General features: G+C 36.8%; 1 protein-coding gene across 9 annotated transcripts in view; it reads right to left on the bottom strand.

Moving 5' to 3' along the window:
- Bnc2 (basonuclin 2) overlaps window positions 1–26,479 on the bottom strand; it is a 403,502-nt gene that overhangs the window by 247,895 nt on the left and 129,128 nt on the right. For all 9 annotated transcript variants that reach the window (XM_047523680.1, XM_047523685.1, XM_047523679.1 and 6 more), the window contains exon 3: window positions 26,366–26,479. This exon is cut by the window's right edge and continues 87 nt beyond it. In XM_047523680.1, the coding sequence (XP_047379636.1) occupies window positions 26,366–26,479 (114 nt within the window). The remainder of the gene's footprint in view (window positions 1–26,365) is intronic.

Here is a 26,479-nt window from a genome sequence, read left to right as displayed (position 1 = left end):
CACAACTTTCCCAAGGTCATATAAAGATCAGTTCAATGAAGATCAGTTCAATGGCTGATAAGTCTGGATTCTTCTGTGCTCACAATTTCTAATAAAGTACTACATAAAATTCTAACAAATTTAGCAAGTAAGAAAACTTGAAAGTCCTCGTTATAAAGATGTTACAAAAATCAGCGTGTCAATTAATATGTTTTACAGGCAATTTATTTAAAATAGAACTTTTTGATATTACTTTCCCAGCTGAATGAATCCATTTTTTCTGTTCTTCCTTTTTATCCATATATGATCTGTGTATATCTTTCACAGATATGCTGTAACATTATACAGAGCACCAAAACTTTGTATTATTTTCAAACTCAAGTGAAGCCTGTATATATTTGTAGGGAAAGACTACGGCTGGGGTTTTCTCAATCTCTTTTCACAGTAAAATTAAATTCATTACTACAGATCAACAAAATTTGTATACCCTGAAAACGAACATGCAAAAAGTCATACAATGGGGAAAAAAACTAATTTTTTATAATGGTATTAACTAGTACACTATTTCTTAGATATGTTCTCTTTTAAAAGTATACAGATTCACTTTTCCTGTGAATTCTACATAATAACACCTCTAAGCAAAAGATAAGCAAACCTTTAATTCCCAGATGGAGAAACAGGTTTTGCTAAGCTTCAATTCCTAGGGTACAGGGTCATAAGACTATGGTTTTCTTGTGAGTATTTCACAGATTCCAGGTATAGACGTAAAAGACAGAACTCTACAGCTCTCCCCTTTCCATCCAGAGCAGCTCCGATTTTTTATCAGTTCTACATATCAGCTTCCTTGTAAAATATAACTTGAAAGGAAGAAAAAAAAGTGTGTTCTACAACTAAATTTTATTACTTTTTTTTTTTTTAAAGTAGCCCATGTTTAAGTTACAGATGAGTGAAAAATGCAACAGTGGAAAAGAAGGGATTTGGGGTCAACCTTGCTGGATACAGATTTTAGATCTTTATTTCCTCATGTATAAAAATCACAAGAGTACCTCCCCTTAGTGCCTTTGTAAGAATAAATAGTAAGAAAACATAGGTACCAGACCTAGCACACCGTACATATTAAAGTTATCTACGAACAGGCCAAAGTAAACACTAAGCCAAATATTTATTTTAGATATTGAGATGTACTGTGTTCAAATTTGGGGTGGCTAAAAGAAACCAGATGTTTGATAAAGCAACAATACTAATTAAAAAAAGATCTATAACAATATTAATGTATTGCATGAGAACACATTTATTATTAATCCAGGGCTAAAACATAAAAATAGCCATATTATTCTGCACAACAAATAGTTTCTAAGTCTTTTACTATACTTAAGGCACTGTGTTAAGCCTTAAATGAGAATGATATATTACCCACATATACATACACATGTGCTGCGTGCTGCTGTTTTATTTAATCCTACATAGGTTGTAACATTATTAGCTTTGGTATAATCTTAATTCCATGATTACGAGTGAATTTTCACAAAACCAAGGAGAAGATAGGATCTCATAAAATCAGTTTCAATCTCTACTATCAAGAGCTAATGAGTTTAATAATACAGGAAGCCTTAATTCAAGCAAGTGATTAAAACTAATAATACAAAAGTAAACAGGATACAAGAGAATCTGCCAACTTTTCCTCTAGTCTACCTTTAGCCATAGCAGGTATCACAGAAATAATAACCTCACTCTGACATCCATGAAGGAAAAACTGGTGAGAATTTTGCAAAGTGGTAAAAATATACACTAATGGATAACACAAGTATCTATTTATTTATCATACCAGGGACTGAACCAGGGCTTAACCACTGGAGCCACATCCCCGGCCCTTTTATTTTTTCCTATGAGACTGGAACTCACTGAGTTGCTTAGGTCCTTGCTAAGTTGCTGAGGCTGGCTTTGAACTTGCAATGCTCCTGCCTCAGCCTCCCAAGCCACTAGGATTATAGCATGTACCACTGTCTCTCTAAAGAAGTGTCTCTCTAAAGAAGAAAAAGGTTTTGCTGATGGTCTAATACCTCCTTTCCTATATAGATATATGAAGAAATTTAAACATTTTATTTAAACTCCCCCACAACCTCTGTTCTCTACTGTTTCTAAAAATTCAAGCTTCCCCAAGGCAAATACTAGAGAGCAAGGCACAGTGCAGCTCAAAGGAGGGGGCCACAGCTGATGGAGAGTACCAACCATTTGTTGCAGCTTTGTCTCATTTCATCTTCCTGGCAAATTCTCAAGTCCAGTGCCCCTTCCCCATTTTAAAATTGGAGAAAATTGGGCTGGGGATATAGTTCAGTGGTACGCCACTTGCCTAGCATGTTGAAGGTCCTGGGTTCAATCTCCAGCATTGCCAAAGAAAGGTCAGGGATAAAGTGACTTAGCCAAGGTCATAAGACTCATGCATGGCAGCATAAGCATCCCAAACTCAGAACCACAGGACCAATCTTAACTACCTATAAAGTTCCCAATGCCAAACACTAGTGCCCAGCAAAAGAGGAACAGAAAAATGCTAAAATAGATGTGATTTTTTTTTTTTTAAAGCAAATCTTACTTTTAGGTGGGGAAGTCCTGAGTTAGCTGAAACTTTCTCATTAGGGAGATATGATATTGTAGTAGTTCTATTCTTTCCCTACTGGGTTATGAAAGGAAACTTAATAAATCAAATTAGAAAGGGTTGAACACAGTAACATCCTTTTTATAATTAAAAAAACTTCTATGATCAGATACGCGACTGTAAAATTTTGAGAGTTGAAATAAATATGACATTTTTTTTCTTAATTTGTCACTTTAGTTTTTTCTACTACTTAGGAAAAAGAATCAACTTTGAAGTTGTTTATAAGCAAAAAGAGGAGGAGGAGAAGAAAAAAGTTCTAGCACAAAGTAATATTGTAAATATTACATTTTTAAATTCATGACTAAAATTTAAAATTAACCAAAAGAAAACTCCCATCAGCACATCACTAGATCCAATGGAATAAAAATAAATAATTCTACAAGTAGTTTTGAATGTAAGGAAAAAATATCTAGTGAATTCACCTACAATTTTAAGTGTCAAGTTCACATATAAATCTTGATTTTGCTGTAAAGTTGACTGCTTGTTGGTTTAAGACCTCCCATAAACAAAGTCAATAACTGTTTAAAAAGAAAAAAAAAAAAAAAACACCATACAAACACCACTAATCAGATTAAACTCGGGAGGTCTATCTTAACAAAATCATCATTTTAGAGAAATGCATAAATCACATACTTAAAACTCTATATAAATAGGGTAACAGACCCATTCACAGTTTGTACTATACTCTTGACTTAAATGTTATGTAACTTTAAAATGATAACTTATCAACAGAAAACTATTTTAGTTTAGCAGTCCTACAAGTTTTTGCTCATAAAATATCTAGCAGTTATCAAAGTGTGTGTGTGTGTGTGTGTAATTAAAGAAGAGAAAATAACACCTCACAAAAACACAAAAATAAAGTGTTAAGATTTGAGAACATAACTAATAGGCAATTCAAAACTAAATTCAAACTATTATAATATCTTTTTTTAGGTAAACCTAAGAGAATACATGGTTTTGTTCACTGGGAAAAAAAAAGACCTGAATATTTAAAAAAGGCAGAATGCAAAATCAGAAAGCTGTTCCATACATCCACATTTTAATCTGTTATAAATTAACTTGAGTCACATCAAATCATGAAACAATCCAGAGTGTTATCTGCAACACGCACAATTACAACTAACGTCAAAATCCTATAAGCCTTCAGTAACTGTAGGCCTGAAACAACTGGAATAGTGAATGAGATGGCTGGGCTTCCTCTGGAGGGACAGGGGGTGGGGGCAATCTAAAAATGGTTGTATCTGAAAGAAAAAAAAAAAAAAAAAAAAACTACAAAGCCTGAAAACATCCTAAAAACCTGAGGATGCTCATGTGGTTTCACAACAAAGTCCCTTTATAAGATCCTAGGCCCAGATGACTTGCATCTTTAAACCACCTCATTTCCAGAATTCCTGATTTTAAATCACACTGGAAATCTTTGGCTGCAATTGAATTAGAATGGCGGTTTAGCCTTTTTAAATGCCAAGGAGGGAAGGGGAGGACCCCCCCAAAAAAAAAAAAAGCACCATACTTAAAAAGTTTTAAACTCGGACCTTCTGCATTCCAAAATCGGATCCCTCTAATATAAACCGTTATTATAGAGAAATGGTTTAAAAAAAAAAAAAAAAAAAAAAAAAAAAACGAGCCAGTGAAAAGGAATGAGGGAGTAGTAATGGTAACATACAGTACCATGAGCTGCAGCAGCCTCCCCGTCAGTAGTGCAAGGTTAACAGATCAGTCCTGGCCTTCAGGCAGACAGCAAAACACAGCCCGGGAAAGGGGGGACAGGGATGGAGCAGGGAGGGGGCCCTCGCTCGGGCAGTTTACACAAGAAGGCAACTCAGCTCCTTTCTGGCGCATTCCTCCTCTCTATCTCCCAACCTCTTTGCGTGTGTCTTGTCATATTTTCTTCAGCTGTTAATTGTCCGGAGTGGAAGACTTTAAACAGTCACAGTTTAGGAAAAAGCGAAACCCTTCTAAGTGACCATCACAGCAAATCAGCTTCATGCTGGTGGGTAAAATTTTCCAAGGGAAGTGTTCTTCTGATAGTTCCTGAGTCTCTAAGTCACCCCCACCCCCCACCCGCCGCCACACACACTCCCCTGGAGGGCTAAATGCACTGTGGCAATAAAACATTCATGCGACTTGGAATTTTAACACAATGCCATTTCCCTAGTTTAACCTGAAAGGAATGCACTAGTCACAACAGACTACATCATCCTGCCATTAAACCCTGCCAAGGAACCGCTTTTTTGGCTGTGCTGGGCCAGCTTTGACGGGAAAGGAGTACACAGACCCACACACTGAGCACAGAGGGGCCACCTCTGCTTCCTCAGCCTTATCCAGCAACACCCTGCTCTTGAACATGACCTCTGACCCCTCGCATTGTGACCAGCTTGTGAGGCATGTGTCACCCTGGAACTTCTGCACAGCCACACACTGCGCAGGCCATTTGCTGCTCCCTCTCAAACAAGCATTTGGGTAGATGCCAAAGTTCCCTCTTATTATTACTGCTACTATTCAGTCTTATGTTTAAGGGCAGAGTTGTATAAGGATGTGGTCCCGCCCCCCACCGCCGTCTTTGTTTTGGACCTCTTCAAAAATAAACTTTACATTTGCATTCAAAACTAAGTTATGATTATGAACAAAACAGTTTGCTTTCAGAACTACTTACAAAGATGCCAGTTCTTTCACGATTACATGACATTTAATTCAAACTTACAAAATACAAAACAGAAATAATTCTGATATCTACTGAGAACTTCAGAGAAAAATTTAAAGGTAATAAATTCCAAAACAGGTAAGTTAACTATTTCATATGACTAAAGTAGTATCCCAAAACAAAGCAACAATATTAAATTTTTAAAAACTGAATTATTGGTTTTATTACTTGTACAAAGTTCTGCCTTCCAAGTAACAAATGACAAACTAAGAAACAAACACGTGTAAACCTAATGAAAAATTACAATCACATTAAATGGCCTAGGGATGTAGATCAGTGGTAAAATGCTTGCCTAGTTATTCAAGAAGCCCTGAGTGTGATCCCCAGTACTGCAAAAATAAAAACAGAACCATATCCTGGAATGTTCTTAAATTCAAATCTATTCTGATACCAATGTGGTCCTTTATACCCAATCACAATAGTACTGATTTTTTAACCTACCAGAAGTCATAATTTTGCATCATCTAAGCATCCCTTTTTGTGTTACCCTCAACTTCTCTCCCACTACTAGAATCCACCTTCCAATTTTTTTTTCCTTTCTGATCATTCAGTATTATTTTCATGTGAAGCACTTTCACTTTCAACCTTATCCTATTATTTTGTCCCTTCTATTGTAGTTACAAGCAGTCCTAGAAGGCAGCAAGTCTCTCCTTCCTGCTCTGACCCTGAACTATAGCCAGGTGAGCTGTGATTATTCCTGCAGAAGGTGGGTGTTCCAGCTTTATCTCCTAGAGTAAGGTCATGTCCCCATGCAGCAACAAATGAACAACATTTTAGTTCATCTAGAAGAATACCCCAAAATACAATATGACACGATCTCAATGCAACTTAACATGCACACATAAAATAAAACCAAACTGTCGTCTTTAGAGCAATTTTATCTCCTTAGTAGCTGGAATTTGTCTTAAGCTCTAGTTAAAAGATTTTTTTTTCTTTTTCCTTCCTTTAAGCAGACATTATCATGCCTTGAAAAGACACTCTAATCCCTTCACCTCAGCCAAGCCATACTAACTCTAAAAAGGAGGACAGCAATTAATTTTTTACAAAATAAATTTTATTTGTTTTGGAAGAACCTACCCAACACACAAGCAAAGATTATCAAACCTACGTAAAATATTTCCATTTCAAAATGTAAATGCCAAAATCAAACTGTCATTCTAATCTATATGAAACAAATACAGATCTGATTTTTTCAAGTGATCTGCTTCATTATCAATGTATATATTCAAATTCATTTTTTGTGTTATTGGTGGAAGACCTACTAAAATTGAAGACAGAACCACTTGAAGTCATGAGATTACAATTACAGAAGAGAATGCCTAAATTCAAACAGGTAACACCATTCTTTTGCTTATGTCAAATTAATCAACACAGTGATCCCAAAGTGTCTGGGACCAAAATCCAAAGAAACAAATGAGTATGGGTCTGTGAACCCTTACATGCAGGGGTCAGTCAGCAACCTTCTCAATAGCAATGCATGTCCTCTGAAGAGCTCTGGAATATGGGGACACTTCACTAAAATCAGAGATATTGAAACAGTTTTATTATCTAAGTATTTACTGCTACACAATACTGATGCACGACGTATTAATAAGGAAACCATTCCATGTAAAAAACACAACAATGAAAAGTACTCCATATAAACTGTACCACTATAAACAAGTGGAATCAGAATACAGAAACAACTAAAGAAGAAAAGTCCTATGAATATGTTCACTGAAATTCAAAAAGCTGCAAAAAATCTAAAGTTTTGCAGAAATACCAACTTGATTTGCTGAGTACATGAGAGGGGAACACATGGGTGATAGTCACTGGCGATTTCCATTTTCCTTGAACCAAAAGGAAACTCTACTATGTCAAATGACACTTAGAAATACAGGTTTAAAAGTTCTGTAAATTTCCTTCTAATTTCTAGATAGCAAAGTAAGTGAGATTTTTCTCACCAACTTCTATTCAGAGAGCACACACAGATGGAAGCACACATTAATTTTCTTATTTGGAGACTTCTAGAGCCATGGGATTGGCTAAATCAACCACACACACCACAGAGTTAACAGACTCCAACACCAAGTGAGGGAAAACTTCAGAGAAAAGAAAGGAAGATAAAGTAAAGAGACGAGTAGGGGACCACAGTGAAAGAAAGGCAAGTGACAGGAGGGGTGGGGCGAGGACCCCTAAGGAGAAGGCAGGGAGGAGTGAAACAGAGCAGGGCAGAAAGTTAGGAGGGAAAAGGAGAGAGAAAGAAAGGAAAACTGAAGGGGGGAAAAAGCGATGGCAGAGGGAGAGAGAAGGAATCAGAGCCCCACAACACAACAGTGGATCAGGCAGCTGGCCGGAGATGCTAATTCAGCGCTTTAACAAATCAATGCCACTTGAAAAGTACAATGCGAGCCCTCACTGGGTAGATGTCAGGGGACTGAGAAAATGCATTCTCAAGTATTTCACATTAAGAGGGAATAATGTGTTAATTTATAACTCTTCACCCTATACACTTGGATTATCTATCTGTGTCAGCGATTTGACTTCTTAAATTTATCAAAAACGCACGCAAAGGGAGACAGCTCCAGCTTCACCATTGGGAGATGGAGGTTTAGGAAAAGCCTGTCCGAGTAGCACTGCGGCTCTTCGGCCTCCTATTTGGCCTGAAGTCCTGGTGGGGGTGGCAGGGAGAAGGGAGTGTCTGAAGGAAGATCAAGGGAGGAGGGGGACCCTGGTCCAGTCACTAAAGCAACCAAGGAAAGGGCTCTCTGGGCCTGTGGTTGATTGCATTAGGTACCATCAGTCAAAAGTGACACAGAAGAGAGGAATAACTTGAATCAGCAACCTGAGCTGCCATCATCAGAATTTACTTTACGGAAACTTACTTAAGTCTCTCAGCACACCCAGCGGAAGAGAAGCTGCTGACAATCCGGATTGTAATTAAACAGTCCTCTCTCAATGCCATCAGAGTTCCACAGACAGAGCTTATCAGAATGGGAAGGGAAAGAGAGCTAAGCTCATTTTGTTTGGTTTTCAGACAGGGAGGAGAGATGTTAAAGAACTGATATCCCATCCAGGGTTCAAGAGTCTAATTAGAAGAACTCTTTCTTAAGAAAATCCTTCTTTATGAAACAATGAATTCTTGGAATAGTTTCCTAATTATTCCTTAATGTAAATTTTAATATAATGATAGCAGTTTCTAACCTGAGGGTAAGAGAGAGACTGCTAGTAATTTTAACTGCCAGAATACATGCATTATCACACTTAAGTGTTCAAAGTATAAGTATTGTCAACATACAAAGGCAAGAGTGTTAAAACTTTGGAGTAAGCAGAAGAGACTATGCTTAAGAGTATAAATTCAATGACATAAAGGGGAAAAGTGGTTCCACATTGAAAAAGAAAAATAATGACTCGATTATGAGTAACTTCTTGAGTTTTACTCTAAGATGGCTAGACTACATTTTACTTGCTACTTGTACAATTCCAACTGAAACAGACATTCTCTTATTTTGAGGACATTCATATGTAAATAAATGCTGATGAATGGAAATGAGATGCTATACATGATGGGCAACGTTCAACATTTAGTTGAAAGAAGAAAAGGCAAAGGTACCTCATTCACTGAAGCTGGAATGTCTTCCCTTCTACAACTGGACACAAAAGGAAATGGAAGACACAGATGGACCTCCATTCCACCAGCTTCTATTGGCTAAATACCATCTTAGGGAGGCACTCATGACAGAAAACAAACGCTCTTTCAGTCTTATGTTTTGCATCTTTCCTATGATATGGTATGACACAGGTCAATTTTTAAAACAAATATTGATTAGGAACTAAAATTATAAGCAAATGACCAGAAACTTTACAGCTGCTCTGAGCTGAAGCATCAAAATACCTCGAAATAGTACAGTTATTTATGAATGTTTTATTCCTTTCAAAAATTAATGAGGAACTTCCTGGTTCAAGACCACAGAGTACACTATTTTTCATAAAATCTTAGTAGACAGAATACATACTGTGGACAGTGTGTTGGCACTGAGGCAGAATCAGACATACGTATGCCTTTCAAGGGCCTCTGTTTATGCCCTCAGAGTAGGATTTGCCCTATTCCTAGGTTTTTTGCATGAATTACCATTCCTGTCTGTACCATCCACAATACCCCCACATGCACCATCTATTCTTATCATTATGGTACCATTAATCCCCTTCTTTCCTCCCTCTCCCCCACCACACTCACCTAAGGGGTTAAAAGACTTCAGTACATTTGTGACTTGTCAGTGACATATAATACCCGGGTCCTTCATGCAATCAACTTTTACTTGACATGTATTTGCTCATCACAGGACCCGCATTACTACTGGGAAAATGAAGAAAAACCTAAATTAACACTTGACATTCAATATGGTCAAGTCCTTAATTGGCTGGGCTTCCTGAGAAAGCAATTTTCTATTCCCCAAACTGTTCGTGTGTCATGTGTGGAGTGCAGCTCTTGGCCATCACTGCTGTCCCTCGCTCCCTCTAATGAGAGCAGATGAATTAGTGCTACGTGACACGATTTGAACAGGGCTTCCTCCTCCTCCCCTCCCCCCAATCTTTCTCCTATACCAGTGACAGCTGTGTGGCAAGAGGAGGAAAGAAAGAGAAATGCAAGAGCGAAGAATCCTGTAAAGGATGATCATTTTTTTAAATGAACCTTAAATGTCTTGTTGAAACTCCAGAACAACAGGGTCATTTAATTGTGGAGGTGGGGAAGGGGGTTGTTACAAAGATCAGGGGAATTATCTGGCTATGGTTGATTTGGGTTGTATTAACATCCAGCATGTTTCTTCCATTCCTGGCTCATTGCAGTATTAGATTGCACTGGTCTAATTAAAATGGAATTTACATCCACTTAAAAAGTTTTTTAAAGGTCTGGAGAATGGGTCAACTAGAAAAAAAATGAACAGCATGAAGTGATTATTACTCTAAGATAAATAAACTTGTGGGTTAAAGAAAAAGAAAGTTCTTTCAACCTACATTTAGGTCCTGAAGAACCTACAACACAAAACTCTATCCCTATAACTTGTTCTCAAATATTCTTCATTGCCTCAACACAGGGCTAGCCAATCTATTTTAAGTTATTTTGTTTGATTCCCTCTGTTGAATCACTACAACGAAAATTATTTGATCATTCTATTATTTTGGAGAGAAATGGAATATATTTGTCTTTAGATGTACTTGTGTATCTCAATAGGTAACAACTGAATGGATGCATTAAAGGAAAGCAGGACAAATCTGCTCTGAGGTTCAAAGACACTTCAAGGACAAATTAAAGGGATTTCCCAGAATCTTCACTTTCTCATTTTGCCACCTAAAGAAATAGTTTTAAATGTGTAAACAGCTTACCCAATCTGATTAGGAAAAATGGAATTAGGGGATGGAAGCACAGGTGGCAAAGCAAACATTTGGGAAAGTAATTAGGCCCAAATACCTGCATAAGTGAAAATAACTAGAGGAAGTCACAGCACCTTACACTTGGGATCTTTTCTCATTTCTATTTAGGTTAGAGTCAAGATACCTGTATACAAGAATTATATCAAGAGTGTACTGGAGCCACCAGATTCAGTTTAAGCATGCAAATTAAAAACTATGTCGAGTATAGTTCCCCTGCCTCAAGAAACAAGAGCACTAGTTGTTCCTCTATAATACTGAATATAATTTTAGTAGTATTTCAGTAAACAAACTGTTAAATTTGAAGATATGGAAAGGATGAAAGCTGCTTTGTACTAGGAAGTTGTCCATATTTTATAAATAGGAAAAGAAATGAAGCTTTTAAGTTTTTTTCTCCTTAAAAAAGGCAAGAGCAAATTTTTAAAGTATTGTAGCACTAACAAAAGACAGACTATAAAAAAGGGAAATGTTTTAAGCACCTTGAATTTTCAAACTTGTTTGAACAGCAGTACTTTCAGACTATAGAAAAACTCTGAAAGATAATTTAAAAGCATTTTTACAGAAGTAAAACAACACAACAGACACGCTCTGCATAGATTTCTCTCTCCTGTGGCCAAAGCACTGATATTTAAAATTTCATTAAGAGCTCTTTAAAAAACACTCGAGACAGTTTGTGAATGGGCATTCTATCAGGTGTTTAAAAGAACTAAACAGATAATTTGGTATTCTGGAAAAGTCCTTCAGTCTAATACATCCAGTTAACTGCTACAGTAGCATTATCATGGCTGAGGAACAAAGGGCAGTGTATTCTGCCAATAGCTTTAGGGTGACCTTTGCAATGCTGACTAGTCCATCAGGTTCCAGTCAAGTTCCATCTCTGAGATGCAAGGAACAGACAGGGATAGTTAACTGAAGCAGGAATTTTAAAACCAGGAGGCTCCAAAGGAGTAGACATTTCACATTCGGGAAATAGGAACTTTCTTTCCTTAGGAGAGAAGAAATATACCAGGTGATCAGTCTATGGTCCTCTCCAAATCTTCAGCCTTCTATGGTAAGAAACATCTAAAAAATACCATAACAACATTAGCAATTCTACATGTTCTTGATTTCCCCCTCAGCTACTGTTTTAATGACTCCAATGAAAACCTAACTGGGAATGGGGAGAACAGGATCAATGCTTAAGCTCTAGGAAGCTGAAAGAGGATGCTAACCAACGTTGACCAGTGCCAATTTACTTAGGGGTAGTTTCCAACCAGGGCCAACGGGATGGATCTACAGCTTTTAGAAGGGCAGCAACCGTGGGTCCAAGAAACCACTCTGTACTGAACTAAGAATCTTCAAGGGTCACCTGTAGAAAATGTGCCTATGAAAAGTAGTTTTCTCTTCAAGAAAGTTAACTGTGACTATGGCAAAGTGACATGCTTAAACTTGATATTCTCTTGGGGATGAGCAGGCTTTGAAGCTCATAATAAACCTAAAATGGTTCTGAGGAATGTTAGGGCTTAATGTAGATGGTTGGTGCCACTGTCATGCCTGTACAGAAGTGTGTCAACTTGGAAATAACTGCATTCACAGCTCCAGGGTATTTAGAAGAGAAGGCTTGCCCTTTTATTTATTTTTTTTTTATTAAGAATTTCACTTTGAACCCTAAGAAGAGCTGCATTACATTTCAACTTGGTTAGCACAGCTAATGTTCAAATACTCCAGTTTAGAAAGGCCCAGCATTTGCCACCCACTTGTCTGTGTTGCCTGCACATAATACCATTCTCAAGCAGTATACACCCAGCCAAGAGAGAATGACCACTTTAAAATCGCCTGGCATGTGGAACAAGAAACCCTTCTATCAAACACAAGGCATAAATTTTTTTTATAAAAATTAATATCATCTCACAGGTATATTGTTTCACCCCCTGGCTTCAGTGCTCCCCTCCCCTGGTATTAAAGATATTTTATCTAATTCCCACTTGAAAGGTTTCTGAAAGTGTTAAGTCACAGCTGTGTTGATGCTGAACTTCTTGAAGGTAGTGTTCCAACATCCCTCTGACACACTGACAGATGCTTTGTTAGATGCTGCACCAGCTCTTGATTTGAAATACCTGCCTTACTAGAATCCTAGGAAGTGTTAATCTCTGGTCTTTTCTCCAGTTCAGCTCTTCTCTGCAGTCCTGGAAACAAACCAACAGCTTGTTATGTTTATAACAGAGATGGCTCCCTTCTGATTGGTTTTTGACACTGTCCAGTCGCACTGATCAAGAAGACCCTAGACAGAATGGAGGCATACCTAGGTCCCATTTGCAGATCATTTTAACAAGATGTTCTTGTTTCCTGTTCCCACGAAAATCAATAACAGGACAACCTTCAATCTGAAATTCAAACCAATTAATTACCTGTTCTGTTGAAAATGTTGATATCTGATTTGCCTAGAGAATTTCAATTATGAATAGATTATTTCCTTTAAAGAGCCCCTTCAAAAAATATAGACAGGCATTGAAAACCTCATCTTATACAATATAAATGATGTTTTCTTGAAGCAGGGATAAAATATTGGCCTTGCACGAATTAGTATGGGGAAGTTTTCCCCTTGTGGTCCATCTCCTCCTCATGACATCATAATCAATTGCCTGGTAAATTATAGCAATCCCACAAAGATTTGGGGCCACGAATCCACTGCTTAAAAGGTGAGATGAAAAGCTTTTTCTAGTTGAATTCACCTTTTCGTCTACATCAATTACTTACACAAATCATGGGATTCTTTTCAGAATTCAGAAATCTCCTTCTCTTTCCCTATAATTCTAAAACCCTTACATCACCTTTATTTAAATCATTTGACTATTTTTATTTTGCCCACACATTTAATTTTTCTTTGGATATGGGACACAAGGAAAAAAAAGCTATACATCAAAATTAATAACACCAGAAACATATTTACTAAATCTTTTCTTTTAATTGTGGAGAGAGAAAAAAAATGAAGAATTCAGTTCATCTCAGTGGGGAATTCCCAAGATGAATGATCACATGCAATGAGACTATTATCTTCATCCATTAAAATATTATCTAAAACAGAGGGTTCTCTCTGGCAGCCAGTGGGCTGAATTTAGCCTGCAGATGAGTTTTGCTTGGACCACACAGTTTTCAAAATATTTGAATAGGTTGCCAAGATTTCAAAATCAAGAGATTTCACATAAAAAATTGGATTTCTGGCTTCTCATTAAAAAGAAGAAGATGATCTGGCAACCTGGGGCCTGCACTCTCACCTGGCAATGACTGGCTGGAACAAAGGAGCAGCCACCTCACTGTGGTCTAGACAAGAGCTTTCTGGTGCGCCAGGGTCCCCACTAGACACACTCCACGGGTTTAATTCTCATTACCTCCACATGCCCCTTCTAGGCAACTCTTCAACCTTTAAACTTGCCTACTACTGCAGAAAGATTGCAGACTTTGTGGAAGAAAATGACAAGTGTGTTCTAGAAACAGATTTTAAAATATATATTTCATGAGTTTGTATCATGTAAGACAATGGGTAGCAGGTTTCATTTCAAAATAGAGTTGTTCGATAAAGTTTAAACATGAAGCAAAAGAGACATTCTTGTAATTTTTTTTTTTTTTTTTTTTTTTTTTTTTCTTTTTAAGATGGAGAGGTCTCTCCCTATATTGCCCAGCTGGGACTTGAACTCCTGGGCTCAAATGATCCTCCCAAACTAAGCCTCACGAATAGTTGAGATTATAGGCATAAACCACCACTCTAAGTCATGTTCCCAACTAAAAAGTGTTTTAAATAGTAAATTCAGAACTGATGACCTAGTCCTAGTCCAACTTTTTTACCCTGGTCTCCAACCAACCACATTTTTCTTTACAGCCCAGAAAAGTCATCCATGGCAAGTTACTACTCAGATTTACATCCATTATACAACTTCACATGTTAACACTTCTCCACTTCTTGCTAGAGCTATCATGTACTTAAGTGAAAACGGACCCTAATATGAAAATAGGACATGTCTTCAAGGTAAATTTTTAAAGTCAACATTTAAGATGCACGAATATCATCATAACAAATACTTATCTTTACTGACTCCACGTATATGGCCACCATCTGACACTTACATTAAATAGCCACTTTTGCAGGTTTCAAATGACCCAAAAAGTCATGGCATATTTCTTTAAAAATGACAATTACTTAGAAGCAGATGTCTATGACAATGTCACCATGCACTTGTTTCTATTTGCTCTTTCTCCTAACTAAAAGCAAGTGCAAGGAGAAATTTTTTTATATTGCATTATTTCCAATCAACTGCAACATCACAGCATTTCTTCCTATTAGTGGGTTTTACAAACAAATTTAAAATATCCCATTAGCAGAAAAAAGAAGGTACCTTTTCATTTTACTCAACTATATTAAAAACAGGTTAACTCTGATATATTACTCCAGTCAAGGAAAGCTTAGATGTTCATGCAAATTGTACTAAGTAGGCTATGACCAGTCATATATCAACTTACTAGAATAAGAGATCAACTACAGGGTACTGTTTTTTAATTACATTTCATCATTAGACCACTTGCCTGAAAGATTATTTTTTTAATTAGGTGCTTCCTTCCTAAGAGAAACATTTTTCTTTCATTTTTACCTAAAGAAAGTAATCCTTGAACATATGCCAAATATACTTCACAATCAGACTTTAATCCCCAAATTATCTCAATTCTTAACAACTTCAACAACTTTAAGTAAACAGTTCACAAAATCATAATGATTATACTGCATTCCTTAACTCCTAGTTGAATAGGAAAAGAGAAAATACCCATGAATACAGTTTCAGGCCTGATACCTGAGTGGCAGTATGATATATTCCTTATGGGAAACATTTTTCCTTAATTTTCATTATGTTTGAAATTTGAGCAATTAGAAACAGACACCTGGAACTCAGATATTAATTTACCTCTCCCCTCTCCTTTTACATTTCTTCTAAGTTTCTTGGTGCTTTTTAAATTGAAGATCTTATAGTACAGCATGCCTGTAAAGGGTCCTGGATCAAGGTTCACATTATTCTATTAATTATTTTATTTGCTACAATCTGAGACTAAACATTTTATTTTTTAAGTTTGGAGCTTTATTTTAAAAAATAACACTTCTTAAGTAATTACTGCAAAATAAAAAGATTCAAACAAGAATTCTAGGAAAAGTATAATTAATGTTGATTTACCTTCTACATCATTCCAAAAAGGAAGTTTTAGAAAGAACACAATCAATTCTCTCCCATAGCAACCAAAGCTTAAAGCAGGTCTCCTCAGGTTCACATCATAGAAGCTAACTGCAAATATGTAAGCCAGATTCCTGATTTTATAATTTTTGTTTGTACTACAGTTTTAGAATGAAAATAAAACATAATGATAGTGAATGTTTAATTTTACTTAATCTGTGTTCTATGGGGAGAAAGGCATTTCTCTCAATACCTTTCTATTAAGCACTGATTTCTACAAAAGGATATCTCAGTGGAACTTATGTTGAGGAATCATCTCAACATTCTGCATTTGTAAAGAAATAAGATCAAAAGTACAGGAACACTGGGCACATACAGGAGCAGTGGGTTATCAGAATCCTCAGAAGGCACGCAGCAGTTGGTTTATTAGGAAATTATTTAAAATAACTATTTACACAAGCCAAAACAGCCAACTTCTCACTTTTAACAAAAGGGTGTTTTTAATACAATGAACATCCAAGCGTCTCTGGTCATGAGAAAACCTGGAATATATTATACATGCATGAATGTGGCCGGGATGCAGGATATGGGATGTGCTTCCTATCAACAGATTAACACTTCATTTTCATTACTCTAATCTCACCACGGGCTGTGAACACTCTCTTTTTCTTATTTGAACAACAATGGTGCATGAAAAACCAAGCTGACAGGCAGGCGGGGTTCATTAAATGCACAAGGCCTTTATTCCCATAACACATCTCACCTTAAGAAGACAGGGTTCTGGCTTCCAGGCTGCCTACTGAAACAAGCTCTCCCAGATGTTGGACTTCTAACTCCTCTAGCCCTCTTCCCACTTAATTTATAATCAATGTCAAAAATAAAGTAACAATGAAAAATTCTTCGCTACAAAGAACTCTGTTTAGTAGGTAATAGGACTGGTCACATATTTTAAGACTTATACAGTTCCATGATTAGTCGTCAAAGGTGTTTAGAAAAACAACAGAAAAGTGAATGGGAAGGGAAATGTTGATGTTTGAAGTCAGCATCTCATCTTGATGTCTCTTTCCCAGCTTACCCTTTAAAACAATTTGAAAACTTACTCGAACAAAATTGTAGTTTCCCACTTGTTGAAAATGGCAATGACAAAATAAGAAACAACCATGTTATTTCCCAATGCATGTCAATGAGGAGTTTCATCAAAAAGCTAGGCTCAAAGAGCAACAAGGCTATCTGGTCTAAGGCATCATTATTATGAGATTCCTAGGATGGGGAATGACTCTTTAGAGTGATCCATCCACACACTCACTGCATTTGAGAGTGCTATTTACAAATCCTCACCACACCTAAAAATAAATCACTTAATTGTCATTAACCTGCCAACAAATCAGGTAGACACTTTCCGTATGAGTATTCACCACCAATAAACACAATACCACGTCGCAATATGAGATTTTTAATATTTTCCATAGCAAGACAGTAAGTCCTTTTCCAAAGTCTGGAACAGGACTTTGGTTTTGGTTCTTTCTGGTACTCTAGTATTTATATCTACAAACAAAAGAATAAAAGCAAAGCAATATTAAGATAATAAACAAGATAACCTTGCTGATTCCAAGTTATGTTCTCACATGAAGTTCAAAAACAGAATGCTTGCAGGCATTCTTACTGAAGGGACATTTTCATGAACACACTCAGTATACACTCACTCCCCATGTCTTAAAAGTGGCATCCCAATCATACCTACTGCCCTCTGGCACTGGTAGAGGGCACATTAGTGGGCAGCTTTCTTTACCCATGCCTGATTAGGTGCCCCAAATAGCCATCCTAATGATGTAACTCAATTAAATCTTTCTTGCTTTAATTTTAATAGAGGAAGAAAAAACACATTATTAAAATCCTGCTAATGGAGGTTCTCATTTTAATATTAGTTTTGTTATTATGTTAAGCCAGCTGAAAGTCATTATTTTTTGTCATGTAAAATATTCATTACCCTGAAATTTTTCTTTGAAGACACCCCAGTTCAGGCACTCTGATCATCAAATGTGAGTCCTGAGAACTGTCTAGAGAACCAATAGCCACTAAAAGGCACTTTAATAAAGTTGAAAAATTCATGACAATCACACAGAAACACAGCAGGTAAATACTGGAAGCCATGTCTTCTCATATAAAATACTTTTAATTCTTGTCAATTTTAACAATCTTTATGCCTTCTGAGACAATAAGTTAAAATTTACTAAATACAAAACAGTAGTGAATCCTCTCACATGCTATGTGTACTGCATGTCTTACATTGCCATTTCATAACATCATCCATGCATATTGGCCCTACCATCAGTTCAATTCCTTTAAGTGTTCCAGTTAACTCTCATTATCTACAGTTTGTCTCACTCAGTCATATCCTCTACCTAATGCACTGCCCCTTATGTTATCCTCTTTCTAAGAAACTGATGTCATGTAAATAAAAGTCTTATAGTATAAAATAGTAAATCCAAGAACTGCTTACAAAAAAAGAAGAAGAAAGCAAAATCTCTCTTCAACTATGAGCTAAGCAGTTTCTTACACAGGATAAGGACCAAAATGTGCTGCCTTTCTGCACCTCTGAATGATAAGCCCAGGCCTCTGCTTAAAGAACCCTTTGAGAGCACAGCTTGGGACAGTCTCTCTGTCACCACAACATGATGATGGCTCCTCTTTCCCTACATCTCTGCTAGAAGGGTGGACTGGCAAAGGCTGACTTATTCAGTTATTATTAGTCATAGGTATATTTCAAATTCTTTATATTAGGGCAAAAAAAGCCAGTGAAAGTCAGGAAGAATTTATAATAAGAAAAATGTGGAGAAAGGAGAATAAAGTCAGAAAGAAATTAGGTCTCTGAGAAAAAATTACAGGAAATTAGAACACACTAACCTGTACTAGGTCATTAAGTAAATTTCTATCAACAAAAAAAAAAAAAAAAAAAAATTTATAAATCAACACCCCCCAATGACACATAAACCCTAAAGACAGTAGCAAAATAACATTATACAGTTAGTTCCAAAGTATTGAGTAAATAAGATGTTAGATACACTCAAGGGAATCAGTAGTTTCAAAGAGTAACTTCCTACGGTTCAAGATTATTTTCCTTTTCTTTCAGAGAAAAATGAAAAACTGATGGGCTTAATTAAAGAAAAACAAAGGGATATTATTTTGTTGTTAAAGGATCAATTCTTTTTTTTAATTGGAATGATGATTAATAAGCTGAGAATCTGATTTCTAAACTCGTCAGTTTGAGTAATGCGTTGTTTTTCCAGGAGCATTTCCATTAAGGAAAGCTGTGAATGAAGGAAAAGATACAGCGTTCCTCCTCTTCTCTCGATCCCTGCACTCTGTGGCATGAAATGCTACACACAGCGATTGAACAGAATGACACTGCACACAGTCCTCGCCCAGATGAATGCCAGTCATAAATTTTTCACCTGAGGGTTTGAATGTATACTATGAAATTTGCGAGGCTTCCTACAGGGAACATACAAATTAAAAAATAATCAATACTTTTATTTTTTCCGATTCTCTAAACTTTCTTTTAAACCTGGGAGAGAGATGGCAGTACAAGTCATGTTCAATGAGGAAATGTGGTAATCCACATGTCACAGCATCAGGCATCTCTTTGGGGATGTCATCGGCACATATTATGACTTTTTAAAGTTTGAGCTGCTGAGATATTTTTTTCCTTATTTTTTTTGCATTTTACTCGTTTATCTTATGGGGGGGGGAGGTCCCTCTGTTACCTGTTGTTTTGCTCAGACTATTGTTTCTGAACGATGCCCCTTTCCCTTTTTTCCTGTTAAGCCTAGTAGTTTTTAAAGTTCCTTGAACAGGTTTCTGACTCTCTTTCCCTACCCCTCCAATCCCCAACTCCCAGGTCCAGTAGATGAGGATCACCCAGCAAAATGTGGAAGCCAGCTGCCTGTCTGGAAATAAAAATGGCATCAGCTTTGCAAGATGGGGTGAGATCAATCATTTCCTACAACATCCAATCTTCTAACCAGGACCTAGAGAAGGGTGGTCACTGAGCAGCAACAACCTTACCACAAAAGGTACAAGAAAATTTGCACATGTTTAAGGATACACTCTTACACCCATAACAAACCAGGCTCCAAGCTTTACATGGAAATCTTGGAACCATTATGTCCCATGTTCTTTCCACAATAACAAGCAGGGAGTCCCAGAGAAAATTTCTTTTACCAAAAAAGACATCTTGCGATTCACTGTTTCCACTACAACCGCAAAATTCTCTGACAGCACTCTTTAGGACAAAAAGAAAAAAAAAAAAAAAAAGAAAGAAAGAAAGAAAGGAAAAAGAAAAGAAAGAAAAAAGGAAAAAGGAGTTAACTCCTTAAATAATTTAAGCACTATGGTTCCGATTATGGGTACAAGGTAAAAGCAAATTTCAACTTCTTCTCCTCATTCCTTTTGATATGTGTTCTAATCTAGAGGGCCAATTTCAGAAAATACCTCTTTGGCTGTCCAGAGTCATTATCTATTTATGCTTATAAGGTATACACTGGCAAAAGCTCTGCGGATTGTAACAGTGGATGCCCAATGTAACTTTCTCCGAGTGAGTGTGTGTAATGCACATCAGGTGGAGAGGAAGAAGCACTGCTAGTTTTGTTTTTCATTGAAGTGGATGACGCCAGCTCGCTATCTATAACGGACTGTTCCTTTGGAATTGGCTCCCTGTGTCACAACGACCTGGCAAACTCGAATGCTTTCACTATCACTGGAGTCCTTGCAATCCTGCCCTGGCTGCCACCCATTCCCTTTTGCCCCAACTTCTCAGAGATGCCTTACTCAGCATCTAATTAGTTAGGGAGGATTTGCCGTGGCTCTTAACCCTGACACAGAAGTGGGAGGCTATGCTGCTGTGGAAGCCCAAATCAGTCCTGTTACTGCATTAATCAATTTCCATAAAGCTGTACATGAATAATTGGATTTATCAGTGAATGTGAAGATACAATTATAAACACAATTATTAAAAATATAATCACAGATAAGATATCTATACCTTTAGGGATTTGATTTTCAACTGTGGTTACTTGACTCACCTTAGCAAAAGGTGTGACAAATTATATAAACACAATGCACCTGTTTGCAGATGATAGAAAAACACAGTAGGTGAAATTAAACAATCAAAATGCCCACCTACTGTGTTCAGTTTTTTTTTAAATGTCTCATTAAAATAAACTTGAAATACAAGGACAGGTTTTAGCATATACTCCACACATAGCTGAGCATATATTTAAGCCTGCTTTATTTGCATTCATGTGGAATGCCATATGTACATGACCTACTACTTTCCCATTTCATTACAAATTAGACAGTACCTGTTAAGTAAAGTCTGTATGTTAGCCATAGACTTACAAAGTAGAGATCAAAACATAAGAACCTGTCTCTATGCTACAATTTACACTTCAAAAAATAACTAAATATTCCTATTTTATTGTTACATTATCAGAATTGATATTAAGAATTATATGTGAATATATGTCTACTGCTTGAACTTCAAAATAAAACATATTGCCACTCAAACTAGAGGGGAACCTAAATCTAGGGTAGAAGCTTAGTAATTCAACAGGCTAAAATTGTTTGCCTCCTAATATAAATATTTATTTTAGCACAGATATCATAAGTTTGGTCAATTTAATCTTTTTTTAGTAAGACATGATAACCAAAATACACCAACTGTAAGGAGGGAAATAAAAGAGGAGGAGAGAAAAAGTGCGGAAAGAAACCTAGGGATGGAAGATACCTGGCAATGAAAGTCATTTTCAAAGACCATTAACTATCAACTGCTTTACTCAGGGCTCTGATTAAACAAGAATATTCATTCTGTGTTAAAGGAGATGTCTATTTGAGTGGAATAGGGTTTAGAATAAAAATGTATTATAGGAACTATGAAGAATCAAACCACAATATACAATTAAGCATCTGACTTGTAAGAAATACTGTATATGTGCCTTTTAAATTGTTAGTATATAGAGTCAAATTATTTTTGGAGGGGCAGGAAGTCAGACAAAACCATCATTTTCATTTTAAAATATAGAACCCACAAACTGAGACTGTACTTCTGTCTTTATGAATTGAAATAACTAAAAGACTATTGGGAGAAAAATTCATATTGAGCATGCTTTTAATGGATTCCAGAAATGTTGTTATATATTTCTTATATATTTTTAACATTTCTCTGAAAAGTGCTAGATTTTATACTAGTAAGAAAGTTTGCTTTGCTGTCATATCTCTGGTGAGCAGATGCTCTGGTATTAATGTAAATCGCTGATTTAATTTTTAGCTTTCTTGGTTTGCCCCTCACCTATCTAGGAAATGATTTCTCTGGTGATAACTAACACATCATGCTAATGAGAGAATCTAATGCACAATAGAAAAATGTCACTACTAATAATATTTGCATGAAGTTAAATAAAGCAACTGTAAGAGAATGTCAGACAGTTGTTCTTTAATAAGACACAGTTTCACAATGAAATTATGTTGTTAATTTTGTTACATCATTGGGTGAATCCTAAATTACTACATAATGATGCACAGAGTCATTTATAATTCTTAGTATTTCACTTGAGTCTGAAAGGAGACCTTATTAAGGGATCTACATTTTATTTGAAACAGGTTAAATATACCTCACCAATAATAAAAGATAAATGCTCTAGTAATTTGTGAAATGTGGACTATAGGACTGTATCCATTTACCTGTGTGATTTTGTTTCTCTAAAAAGATTTAAGAATAGATTATTCCATCTCTTGAGTTGGTTAAAAGAATTTTATTTGCTATTCTCTAAATTGTACAAAATACCTAAAAATGTAGAAAATCATCTTTTAAAGTCATATCTAATATATATATGTATGTGTGTGTGTGTGTGTGTGTATATAAATATTCATATTCTTGAACCTTCCAAAAGCAGGCCTTAATTGTTGCTCTTAACAATAAATATCTCAAGAGGATATATTGGGCAAAATAAGGTTCTGGGCTGTAATAAATGAGCAGAGAAGAGTGAAAGGTTTCTGGTCATTCTTGACCTGTCACTGATCAAACTGACCCAAGAACTATTTACGCCCTTCAAGGTTCTCAAATATTCATCTGGATATAAAGAAATGTGAGTTTGGTTTTTTTTGTTTGTTTGTTTTTGTTTTTTTAAAGAAAATTATACTTCAACGTGGGAAGGAGGAAAAATGTAAAGGTAGGAAAATGGAGCCAAATAGTCATATCTCAAACTTTAGGGGAACATACTTAATCCTACCAAATCTAAATTGACTTGGGATTATGATGTCTTTTTTTTTAGCATTAGAATGAAAGATTTGTATTTAAGGAAATCCAACTTTGAACATATGAAATAAATGATAAAGATTTTTATATCCCTGCTTCCCAGTTTACCATATCTAGATTGTTAAATTGTTAAATTTTAGTATTCATGAGATATTTCCCACAAGTTTTTCTGTACTTGAATACAAAGTTTTTAAACATTTTATAATAGTCCTACCAATCAGTTTTTTCTAATGTTTAAAGAAATGATCAGAGAAATATTTTCATACTATTAAAGTTGGAAATAAAAATGTCAAATAAATTTTATTCATTTCATAAGCTGAATATATTTTTACTTAGAAATTAAAGTCATCCAGAAAAACCTCTTTATGCCTTAGAAATAAGATATACAGAATCTTGCATACTTGTTTAAATTGAACAAACTTTTTCCTTTAACAAAAATTGGCTTAATATTGATATTGAAACTAATATTTCTCAAAACTGTTAACTTCAAGAGATATCATTTCAAGAAGTATCTCTTACACACACACACACACACACACACACACTCTCTCATGCTGAATCAGCACTGCTGATGAACTATAGGTAAGGAAAACAAACATTAAATATGTACAGCACATAGAAGTAGATATATACATAGTTTGAATTTAAGTTTACATAATATTTATACAAACTGAAATGTCATCTTGAAGGAGAAAAACACACACATGCACATGTTACTCATACCCTCTTCTACGTGCTTTCCAAAAATGCACAGAAGGTAAATATTTAGTAACCATGACAGGGGAAAAAAGTGAAAGGGGAATCATTAACTACACTGAAATTTAAAAAATAAAGAAAACATATTAAAAACAGTTAAATAACAATACATTTAAAAATTGTGATTTTTTTCAACCTTCATAAAAATATAATGAATATTAGTTTAAATGGCATTCTTAGGCATAAATTACTTCCCTATGTTCTGATTATTTTCACATAGTTACTAATGCTCACTATTACACATACATTCACACAGGTACACAAAAACCAGATCTTTGTATGCCCACAGAGAAACAGCTGGATCAAAGATATCATGACAGCTTAGGTGTACAAGTTTCTCTTTCCAAGAGATTTAAAATTATTTTCCTACTTTTGATCCATCATTTGTATAATTTACTTTTATTTATTTTTTAGTTAAAATGTTTTGCATGACTTAAAGTCTCCTTAGATTCAAATCTACTTGGAAATGGGCTAGTGCCAAAGAAGCAATCTAACACCATCTATGTGGTTCAATAGCCATTTATCAATTGATCATTATCTCTATCTGGTTTTATTAACTCTTTTCTAGCTAGAGGGAGACCTAAACCAATCTTTCCCTCCAACACACACACACACACACACACACACACACACACAACCTCCACTAACTTAAGGAAAACCCTGAAGGTGACATCTAATTTTAAAAGGGTGGCACAAGTTATTTGGTTCTAAGGTTAGTGAAAACACACTGTGTTCCAACCACAAGAGAGCCACCCAGGCAGGAATGTGCCGCAGAAAAACACCTCTCTCAAAGCACTCCAGTGACAAGGAGCATCTCTGTAAGGAAATGAACTTTTCACTTGCAAGAATGGGAAATGGCACATAAAGAGTTGCTTATTGGGTTTATGTTGATTGTATTTAAATCCCAGCTTACTGTATCAGTAGTAATCAGGGTCCCTCTACAGGATGTCAAAATACACCTTATTCACATCCATTTATCCTATCTAGAACTCTGTGATAAAACTGCCATCTGAAATGCTGCAAGACTTGACTGTACTATCTTTGGCAAATGCATTTTAAACTTGTGTCAGCTTACAGTGTGACAAATTATTTTCTTTCCTTCCTCAATCAACAATTTCAAAAATCCAACTCAACGTACTTAATTTCTGTGAACTCGTGCATACAAAAGAGGTTATTTTAAAAGCGGCTGTAGTTTCTTTCAAATGAGTGGAACTATCCATTTCTTAAGCGTCGCCATCTACTCAAAATCCAAGTGTATGTGTCAGTATTACTTTAGAGCTGTGTGGATGATAAACTAACTCTTGCTTTGTGTGGGTTTGGTGTAGGCTTTTGAAAAGCAAGACGTGTCTAGGAGGGAGGCACCAGGGAACTTCCCTCCCTCACTTGAGCACAGTCCAAGATGAAAGTTTCTGGGTTGTTTCCCCTTCGCTTCCTCTTACCCTCGCTCCCCCGCGGAGCCGCAGAGCCAGCAATTGTGCAAGAGGAGCCGGGCGCGCAGGGCGCGTATCACGGAGCGCATGGTACGAGCCGCAGGCCGGTGATTAATTATCAGTTCCCGCTGGCCTCGCGCTCACACATCGGCTCTCCAGGCAGAGAGCACGCCGAGCTGCCTCCGCGCGGCCCGGACGGAGGAGCGGCTCTGGGGAGGACGCCGAGGCTGCGCCCGAGTGTGAGTGCGCGGCGGGCGGGCAGGCGAGGCGAGCGGCGGGAGGGCGGGCGTGCCGAGCCGGAGCCGAGCCGGAGCCCGAGCCGGGTGGCGCGGGGAGCGCGGGGCCAGCGCAGGGCAGGCGGCCGGCGCGAGGAGCACCAGCCGGCGCAGCCCGCCACGCGCCATCCTCAGCGACCCTCGGCGCTGACCCTCGGCGCGACAGCGAAGCCCCACAGCCTCCTCTCTCCCCGCAGGTCTGAATCGAGCCACAAGAAGTCAGTCGGGCTGTGTGAGGGGCCCCTAGATTTTATGACTGTTTGGTTGCAGAAACGACTCCGAGATAGCAGGCACTTTGACCGAGTGATTCGTAGAGATTGAAAGATACAATTGTTGGGTGGTGGCTTTTTCTTTTTTAACAGAAAACAAAGAAATAAATTAAGTCTTCTCATGACCCAGGCTGTACTGTGAAACTTTGCAACAAATGCCTTGGCTTTCTTTTACTTCAGTATCCTTTCCCCTTTCTTTCTTTTAAGGAGTCCTTTGGGAAACCATGAAGTAACCCCTGCACATTCCAGTAACAGTTATGACAAAACAAAGCCTAACTATGATGTGATTACATTTTAGAAAATACTTATAAAAATACTAGTAACAAAAGTGCACAAGACAATTCGAGGTTTCTTAAAAAAAAAAAAAAAAAAAAATGAAAGTAACTTACCTGTTGGGACATTCTGAATAAGAGGTTAGTATCAGCGTTTTGCCATGTCCCCATGAACCCTGGTTCAGCCGGAGTCGTTCTGGTTCCGAACTGCATGGAGTTGTCAGTACAGGA

This window comes from Sciurus carolinensis, chromosome 14, assembly GCF_902686445.1.
Source record: "Sciurus carolinensis chromosome 14, mSciCar1.2, whole genome shotgun sequence".
NCBI classification, from domain to species: Eukaryota; Metazoa; Chordata; class Mammalia; order Rodentia; family Sciuridae; genus Sciurus; species Sciurus carolinensis.
This window is presented reverse-complemented; position numbering and strand designations above follow the sequence as displayed.